Here is a 9,366-nt window from a genome sequence, read left to right as displayed (position 1 = left end):
GTTTCGCCTTAATCGGAGTCCGAATGATGATTTACGAAGTCTTTTACGAACCCACTTTTATTTTACGCGGGTTTGAAATTTCGTCTTTAAATTCCAATAATTTTGATATTGCATAGCATATCAATTAAGTAATAAATTAGTTGATGAGAAAGATAAAGTAAATGATTATGGGAATTGGAAATTGAAATTATAAAAGAGAAAGCATTAATTACTTGGTGGGTAAGTGTGTTTTTTCTTTTAATCTCAACCATTAATCTTGTAAAATCTAGTGGTTTAGATAAAGACTTAGGGACTCAACCAAATTTGTGGACTCATTTGAACCCAACTCATATATATAGAAATAGGTATATATATATATAGAAATAGGTATATATATATATATATATATATATATATATATATATATATATATATATATATAGAGAGAGAGAGAGAGAGAGAGAGAGAGAGAGAGAGAGAGAGAGAGAGAGAGAGAGAGCCAAATTCAAATGAATCCACTCAAATATATGAGTCCCTAAGTCCTTTTTTTGGCCATTGGATTAGGTGAAACCAAGGGCTGATATTTGTTTGAGTTTTACGTAAAAAAAAAAAAGAAATCAACTAATAATCATAATGAATACACTTTTTATTCTCCCAACACTGATTACCTCGTATTCATTAGCACAACTGTAATATCCCCTTTCACGTTCAACTGTATCCTTCTCTCTAACCCTTTTTTCTTCCTCATATTACTCCCTAAAAAATTATTCTTCATACTGGTTTAATAACATCTTTTCATCCTTTAGTTAGTTCTTTAATATTTCCTTAAATTTTCGACCATATTCATCCTCTATTTAGTTCATCACTTATATTTCATGGCTGATATGGAGATTGTGGCTTATGAGGCTGTTGAGAACGGTAAGATGAGTACTTGTAATTTAATTGTTCTATAGAGATATTTTGCTAGTTATCATTGCTAAACTTCTGTATAGTTAGAAAACGAATTGTGTTTATATGAGTAGTAATATTTGCATGGTGTGAAATTTATCTTTATATTTTTTGTGGGAGTGGAAGATGAACATGTGGTGTTTGTATGTAGACATATTAGAAAAGGCAGAGGGAAGGAGGTAAGGGAAAAAGGTTACAGAACTTTTTTTTTAGACGATGGAGGGGAGACGAGTAGTCGTTGGCTGTAGTTTTTGGTTTAGGGGTTTTGACAATTTTTGGCGTAATTAAAGTTTCAGTTGCTGTACATTAGAGTTTTTTTAGCATATTTTTGGTACTGATATGTTTGTACGTTGGTTTAGTTTCCTTTGTATTAGATTTTTTTTTACGGAATTTTTTGTTTTTGTTTTTTTTGTGTCGTCAGTTACAGCTGATGCAGATGATGAAACAATTCCACCGGTGTCAGAGAAAGACTTTTGTAAGCATTTGGAGGACGTATTTACACCATACATTGGGATGGAGTTTGGGGATATTGAGGAAGCTATAACATTTTATAAGGTGTACGCACTTGGGGTTGAGTTCGATGTGAGAAAATACACAACTAAAAAGTGGCGTGACGGAACTATAAAATCAAAACTATTGGTTTGTAATAGGGAGGGGTTTACAAAATCAAGTAACGAAAGTCCGGGTAAGGAAGAAGATGGAAGTAGGCAGGAGAGAAGAAATAAGCTAAAGAGGATTGGTTGTAAAGCTCGGATGAGGTTATTTTCGAAGAATGGTGTGCTTTTAGTGGACCGGTTTCATGTAGAACATAATCACGAGCTTGTTGCTGTCAAAGATAGGGAGTTTCAAAAATTATCCAAAAACATTTCCAAGTATAACATGGGACTAATTGTTTCAAATTCAAGGGTTAGTAACTTAAAGTTTTAAAATTTACGTTTAAAGTTTCACAATTTACTTATAAAGTTTCAGTAGTGAGTGTGTGTTATGGTGTCATAGTTTTTATGTTGTACGTTGTTGATGTTTTAATTTTTGTATATTACAATTTCGTAGTTCACGCATAAAGTTCCATTACTGAAATATGTAGTTGAATTTCCGGAAATAGATTTAATGTTTCACAAAGTGTGAATTAGACTTTCAAAATTGCCTTTAAAAGTTTCAGTGCTATATGTGGCAGTTTGCAGACATGAACTGTGTTGAAGTTGCAAAATTTGTCGTTAAAATTTTAAAGTTAACCTTTAAAGTTTTAGTGCTCAGCTTGGGTGTTAAAAGTCAGGAAAGATAATGTTGTAATTTTTTTTTCCATGAACTTTGGAATGGAACGGTTAAAGTTTCAGAAAAGAGTGTTGAATTTTGGAATGGAACGGTTAAAGTTTCATTGACAGTTACGTTTGTGAGAATGAATTTTACTAAACATGGTTAAAGTTTGTACAACTGATAGGTAGAAATTAGTAGTAGACGTTTGAATGTTCGAGTGTGAATTTAATTTCTGTTCTAACGTTGGTTTGTTAATTCATTGCAGCTGAATATTGGAGCAACAAGGACTTACAGAATGTGTAAGGAGGTTGTTAACGGGTTCCACAATATAGGGGCTAGTTTGAACGACTTCAAAAAATTTCAAAGAGACATAAAGTATTTTATTCATGAAAGGGACGGACAACTTTTCATTGATCACTTCAAGAACATGGCAGAGACTCGGCCAGACTTCTACTTCGACTATGATGTTGACGTAGATGGTAGCCTACGACGCGCAATTTAGGCGGATGGCATTGGTAGGAGGAACTACTCTGTCTTTGGAGATGCCGTTTCTTACGACCCTACTTACTCCACTAACAAGTACAAGATGGTTTTCACTCCCTTCACAGGGATTGACAACCATAAACGATCAATAACTTTCTGTTGTGCCCTTATAGCGAAAGAAACTACGGAATCGTTTAATTGGGTGTTCGAGAGGTTTTTGATTGCTATGGAGGGAAAGGAACCAGAGTACATAATAACAGATCAAGATCTTGGAATAATTGCGTCAGTACCCGAAAAATTCAAGACAACAAGGCACCGGTTCTGCATGTGGCACATTATGAATAAGGTTCCCTATAAGTATGGTAGCAAAAGGAAAGATTACCAGGTATTTTTAAGAAAGTTAAATGCTATTGTATGGGACCGAGAACTTGAAGCAGAGGAGTTCGACAATAGATGGTCATCAATAATGGAGGAACACGTACCCGCTGACATTGCATGGTTTACAGAATGCTATGATATAAGGAGGCAGTGGGTGATGACGCACTGTAAGGACTTAAGAATGGGTGGTATTATGAGGACGACACAGCGGTTGGAAAGTGAAAACAGTTTTTTCAAGAGGTTTGAGGCGAGAAATGGTACTCTGGTTGAGTTTTGGATGCGCTTTGAAAGTGCTTTGGACCAATAAAGACACAACCAGAAGAGGCTTGATAACGAAAACCGTCATTCAAACCCTAAGTTATGCAGTAAGTTGGCAATAGAGAGTGATGGTGCGAAGATTTACACACATGATATTTTCGAGGAGTTTCAAGAGGAGTTAAAGAATGCAATTGGTGGATTTAGTTGTAAGGGTTTCTTGGAGTCGAACAACTTAGAGGTTACTACCTTGAAGGATTCATTGGGAGGCCGTAATTTTGATGTTCAGTATAACCCAGGTATGAGTAATTTAGTACGTTGTTGATTTATTACTTGTTAAGAAGTGTTTTACGTAGTTGAAGTAGTAGAATTTCATGAAATTGTCTTAACGTTTCAAAGTGTAAGTAATAAAGTTTTACATAGTTGAAGTATTAGTACGTTGATTTAGTACTTGTTAAGAAGTGTTTTACATAGTTGAAGTATTAAAATTTCATGAAATTGTCTTAAAGTTTCAAAGTGTAAGTAATAAAGTTTTACATAGTTGAAGTATTAGTACGTTAATTTATTACTTGTTAAGAAGTGTTTTACATAGTTAAAGTATTAGAATTTCATGAAATTGTCTTAAAGTTTCAAAGTGAAAGTAATAAAGTTTCTGTTAGTCATGAAAGTTTCAATTTCTTTTGCTAACTCAGGGACTTTTGAGGCGAGCTGTTCCTGTAAACTTTTTGAGAGGAAGGGACTACTCTGCAGGCACATAATTTGGATTTGTTCCGGTAATGGGGTAAAAAAAATTCCGGAATCTGGGATTGCTAGGAGATGGACAAAGGATGCATTGCGGAGTGGTGACTATAGTACCGGGGAGTGTACAGATGACATGGTTATTGTAGACAGTAAGCAACTTCAGATGACAAAATTGTGGTCGGAAATTCACGAAACAATTGGAGTGCTTGTTGATAAGGAAAAGGAAGACGTTGAAGGTCTTACTAATTTAATAAGGGAATTTAAAGAGAAGCTGACACCGGTAGGTGAGAAGTTGAATAAACAACAACAAATGGTGGTTGTAAAGCAAGTAAGGAGATTTCTATACTGCCACCTAAATATTCCAAAAACAAAGGGAGTGGGAAAAGGATTTTGTCTAGTAAGGCAAAGGCCGTTGTAATTGCCAGTAAGCCGAAACGCATGTGCAATAATTGCAAGCAAATGGCACACCATGACAAGAGGAACTATCCTAACCCTTTTGCTGAGCGTCCACCGCAATTGTCGGAATCATCTGAAGAAGAGGAGGAGGAAGAAGAAGAAGTAGACGACTTGTCGGAGGAGTAGGAATTTTTTTATATTAAAATGTATTCATGAAGTTAATGTGTAAGTTTTTTTGGTAAAACTTTGAGGTTAATCTTTTGTATGCAAGGGAAGTAGATGTTTGTGTAGTCATGGTCTATGTTCGAGTTTTTTTATTTTAAAATTCTGAAGTTTATGGTGAAATTTAAGGTAGCCAATTTTGGGATTGAAAAATCCCATGCAGTGTTGAAGTTTCACAGTTATTCGTGAACAATTTCCAGGTTCAGGCATGAATTTTTAAAACTATTGCTTTGAAGTTTCAACATGAGTGAGTTAAAGTTTCACAGTTGGTGCATAAAGTTTCAGAATGTTATTGGCTGAAGTTTTGAAATTTGTGTTGAAATTTAAATATTATTGGCTGAAGTTTTGAAATTTGTGAGGTGAAATTTCAAAATACGACTTAAAAGTTTGAAGAGTTAATAGTGGAATTTAAAAATTATCTACGTAGTTGAAGTTGTAGTTGAAGTTTTAACATGAGGGAGTTGAAATTTCAAAGGTGAGGATTAAAGTTTCAGAATGTCGACAATTGAAATGGAATTTAAATATTATTGGTTGACGTTTCAAAGTTTGTGAGTTAAAATTTCGAAATGCGTCGTCAAAGTTTCAAAAGTTGACTTTGGGATTTTATTATTCTACGTTTGATTGAAGTTTCAACTTGAGTGAATTGAAATTTCGAAGTTGATGTTTAAAGTTTCAGAATGTGGAGGAGTCACTTGAAATGTAAATAGCTTAGGTTAAAGTTTCAAAAGTTATGAGTTAAACTTTCAGAATGCGTTGTCAAAGTTTCAAAAAGTGACTTTGGATTTTTATTTTCATCCGCTTGGTTGAAGTTTCAACTTTAGTGAGTTGAAATTTCAAAATTGACGGTTAAAGTTCCACAATGTGGAGAATTCACTTGGAAGTGAAATATTTTAGGTTGAAATTCCAAAAGTTGTGAATTAAAATTTCAAAATGCGTTGTCAAAGTTTCAGTAGTTAAAATTGGAATTTAAATATTATAAATTTAAATATTGTTGGCTGAAATTTTAAAATTTCTGATTTAAAGTTTTAAAATCCTTCGTCAAAGTTTCAGAAGTTTAGTTTGGAATTTTATTATTACATGCTTAGTTGAAGTTTCAACATGACTGAGTTGAAATTTCAAAGTTGAGGCTTAAAGTTTCAGACTGGATAATTCAACAAAGTTACAAAACTTTTAAACTAACATTTCAAACGATGACCATAAAGTTTCAACTGAAAACTTGCAGACTGTTTTCATTTAATGTTGATCCTGCTAGAAAAGTATAGCTAGTACCAGTTTAAGTACATTCAAAACAGTACACATGATCAAACAGTAGTAGGCGAATGAAACATTAATAAAACATTGTTATTTTTTATTCAAGATCTCCGAAACTTTACGCCTAGCATATACGACTTGCCATAAGCTTTCCTTTTCAGCAATAAATTTCTTCACACTGTCCATGGTTTCTACTCGAACTTTGTTCATATCGGATAATACAAGGGTCACAGCCAGTTGGATACACAGATAGCGCCGGCCAACCTTCTTCGGAAGGTCTTCGTGCTCGAAAGGGGCACCCTCGTAACATAACATGTGCATCATTGTAAATAATCCAGACTCGAGTTCGTTAGGTTTTGGACTCTGCCAACTTAATTTGATCTAGCGGTGCCTAAACTTAGCGACCTCTTCTGCTCCGGATACGCATCTTGATTCCAGGTAGTCACTCATTGCACCGGACTGCACATAAGTAAGATGTATTCATAAGTTAAGTTACATATTAGTTGCATCGATATTCATCGTAGATATAGTAAGAAACTTACAATGATTTGAGACACCTTGAAGACTTTGGAATTCTTAAAATGCAGGTATAGCTGATGGTCAAGGACATCGATAGTCTTTGAAATGAAATTGATACATATGCAAGCAAAATGATCGTCAATATTAACTGGTACGAAGATGAGCTCTGCATTCAAGTTGAAGGTATGACCATAGTGCTTGATGTACAAGTCCCAAATATAAAACAGCGTATCGTAATACGCACTAGTCTACGTCTCCTATGTACCGTCTTCTTGGTTTTCCAACCATCGCATCACCACGTCCTGCGAAATATTTGTTCTTATAACTGGTTACAGAATATTTCCATTTGAATTATATAAATTTCATCAACTAAATGTCATCTGAATTTAAAAGTAAATGCGTACCGTGTGACGTATGCCTAGGAAAGCCATTCTTGGTACTTCGTTTGCATCTGACTCTATCTGATTCAATAACTTGGACCAACATTCAATAACAGTTGAGGAAATTTTGCTATCAGGCAGCATTGACATAATCCCATCCCTACAAAGTATGACATTGAGTCCGTAATCTGCCAATTGTTCCCTGCAGCGTGAAATAAATGCGTCGTCAAAGTTGACTTTGGGATATTAATATTATCTGTTTGGTTAAAGTTTGAACTTGAGTGAATTGAAATTTCGAAGTTGATGCTTAAAGTTTCAGAATGTGGAGGAGTCACTTGAAATGTGAATAGTTTAGGTTAAAATTTCAAAAGTTGTGAGTTAAAATTTCAGAATGTGTCGTCAAAGTTTCAAAAAGTGATTTTGGATTTTTATTTTCATCCGTTTGGTTGAAGTTTCAACTTGAAATAAAAATAATCAACCAAATACAACTTATATGGTAAGTGCTTACTCACATTACAAATATACTTCAATTGGCTATATGAACCAATACAAGTTAGATACCCAACTTACCTTGGGTCCAAATCGTGGTCGTCAAGGAAGCAGTAATCTGCTACGTGCTTCCTTATTGTGGTCATATCCTTCACTAGCAATTGGTTGCTCCTTAGAGTCTTAGATATGACAAGGGTAGTTAAATCAGCAACACCGCAGTCGAGAGAGCAACCAAGACCATCACCGCTCCCCCTAGGACGACTTTTAACGGTGATAACTCGATTCTTAGAAGAATGAGCTATTGGGGTTGTTGGTTGAGGGGTAGTTGGATCAGTTACACTTAAACGGGGACGCTTGGATCCTTCAACTCGTGGTTGGCTACTTCTTTTAGGGCCGACAGATTTAGAAGCTGATTTTGTGGACGTTGTTGGTGCTGCACAGACAATAAGTTTACCTTCTTTGAAGGATTTAGCCGCAGAAATAACCTCTTCCCTCGACTTGTTAATGTCACTTAGTACAAGCGTCGCATCAATTTCAGCCCTATACAAGTTCATTGCGTCCATGGTGCCTAGCCCGCAGTCAAAGGGTTTGCCATTAGGGTTTGCCATTATAAAGGAGCATGTGAATCATCATATAGGTACCACAGTCATTGGCGGAGTATCCTAGACCTTGCCATGCAAAGTTAATGTTAACAAGTTTAAACTCGGATACTGACTTGCCTTTGTCTAACCCTTTTGAAACCAAATACTTGCCCATTTCGATTGCCTGTATGTATTTGAAATGGAAATGAATATAGATAATAAGCAAACATGTGAGCATTATATGTAGAAGGCAGATATATGAAATTCCTTCAACAGGTTTAAAGTTTTAAAAAAAACCAATTAAACTTTCATGAATAACAGTTAAAGTTTCTTTGAATTTGAGTTAAAATTGCAGAGCTCAGGTTTCAGGTTTTGTAGATTAGAATTTCTGTGAACTAGTTTAAAGTTTCAGAAATTATAGTTAAGTTTCAAATTTTAGAGGTCGGGTTTAGTTTACGTAGATTAGAATTTCGGGAACAAGTTAAAGTTTCAAATATCATACTTAAAGTTTCAAAGTTCACGTTTTAAAGTTTCAGTTCCAAGATTGGGTGTTAAAATCATTGGTAATTGTTAAAGTTTCATATTGTTGAATATAACATTTCAAAGTTGGCGGTTAAAGTTTTTGAGTTAAGTTTTGTGAGTGAAGTTTCAAACTAGTGGTTTAAAGTTTCAGACAATGTATGTTGAAATTTGAAATTGGAAGTTTCAGAAAATGTTAGTTAAAATTTTGAAGATGACGTTTGAAGTTTCAGTAAATGTGAGTTAAAAGTGCAAAGTTCAGGGTTTAATTTTTTGTAGAATAGAATGTATGTCAACTGGTTAAAATTTTTAGAAATTGTAGTTAAAATTTCAAATTCCACGTTTAGAGTTTCACTATTAAGATTATGTTAAAATCCATGTAGACTCTTGAAGTTTCATATTTTTGGGTATAAAATTTCAAAGTTCGCAGTTAAAGTTTCTAAAGTAAATGTTGATTAAAGTTAGCAAGTACTGGTTTAAAGTTTCAGACAATGTGTGTTAAAATTTGGAGTTGGGCGTTTAAAGTTTTAATATCGTCTTTTTGCTAAATTTTCAAAAGTTGATGAATGACTTAAAGTTTGAATACTGTTGTAGGAGTAGAATTAAAGGTACAAAGCTTGGGTGGAATGACTTACAGTTATAAATGCAATGTTTGAGATAGATAAAGTATCGAAATCTTCGCTGTATGAACGGTTGTCAAGGTATTCAACCTGCTTTGCGGGGAAATTTATACATACACAACTATAGTGAGGCGAATCACCTGATAACCCAAGAATGAAGACCTGAGGAAATTGAACATAAACCTATTAATAAAACTTACAATTAAGAATATTAAAATTATAAATCGAAATAATAATGGGTTTAAAAAGGTTACACATACCAAATCGGAGTCGCTGAAATTGAGATACACAATCACCGACCCAAATGTCTCATGTTGTGAATATGTCTTTAGTTAGGTCTAGCACTTTCCC

General features: G+C 34.4%; 2 protein-coding genes across 2 annotated transcripts; both read left to right on the top strand.

Moving 5' to 3' along the window:
- Positions 1-854: 854 nt before the first annotated feature.
- Positions 855-2,683, top strand: LOC141607347 (protein FAR1-RELATED SEQUENCE 6-like). Its single transcript, XM_074426698.1, has 3 exons — positions 855-897; positions 1,349-1,833; positions 2,447-2,683. The coding sequence occupies exons 1-3, from the start codon at positions 855-857 to the stop codon at positions 2,681-2,683; spliced, it is 765 nt and encodes a 254-aa protein (XP_074282799.1).
- Positions 2,684-2,767: 84 nt separating this feature from the next.
- LOC141607346 (protein FAR-RED IMPAIRED RESPONSE 1-like) lies at positions 2,768-4,620 on the top strand. Its single transcript, XM_074426696.1, has 4 exons — positions 2,768-3,282; positions 3,352-3,596; positions 3,990-4,322; positions 4,412-4,620. Exons 1-4 carry the CDS (start codon positions 2,768-2,770, stop codon positions 4,618-4,620), a joined length of 1,302 nt encoding a protein of 433 aa, XP_074282797.1.
- Positions 4,621-9,366: the final 4,746 nt, after the last annotated feature.

Source organism: Silene latifolia, chromosome 10 (genome assembly GCF_048544455.1).
Source record: "Silene latifolia isolate original U9 population chromosome 10, ASM4854445v1, whole genome shotgun sequence".
Classification (NCBI taxonomy): Eukaryota; Viridiplantae; Streptophyta; class Magnoliopsida; order Caryophyllales; family Caryophyllaceae; genus Silene; species Silene latifolia.
Note: the sequence above shows the minus strand (reverse complement) of the source record. Positions and strands in the feature narration are given on the sequence as shown.

Bases quoted from the DNA above. Each gene is read 5' to 3' on its own strand.
- LOC141607346 (XM_074426696.1), top strand. From the start codon at position 2,768: ATGGTTTTCACTCCCTTCACAGGGATTGACAACCATAAACGATCAATA. The intron at 3,283-3,351 runs GTTTGAGGCGAG...GGACCAATAAAG, and splicing joins GAAAACAGTTTTTTCAAGAG to ACACAACCAGAAGAGGCTTG. The intron at 4,323-4,411 runs GTGAGAAGTTGA...CCAAAAACAAAG, and splicing joins AGAGAAGCTGACACCGGTAG to GGAGTGGGAAAAGGATTTTG.
- LOC141607347 (XM_074426698.1), top strand. From the start codon at position 855: ATGGCTGATATGGAGATTGTGGCTTATGAGGCTGTTGAGAACG. The intron at 898-1,348 runs GTAAGATGAGTA...TTGTGTCGTCAG, and splicing joins TTATGAGGCTGTTGAGAACG to TTACAGCTGATGCAGATGAT. The intron at 1,834-2,446 runs GTTAGTAACTTA...AATTCATTGCAG, and splicing joins TAATTGTTTCAAATTCAAGG to CTGAATATTGGAGCAACAAG.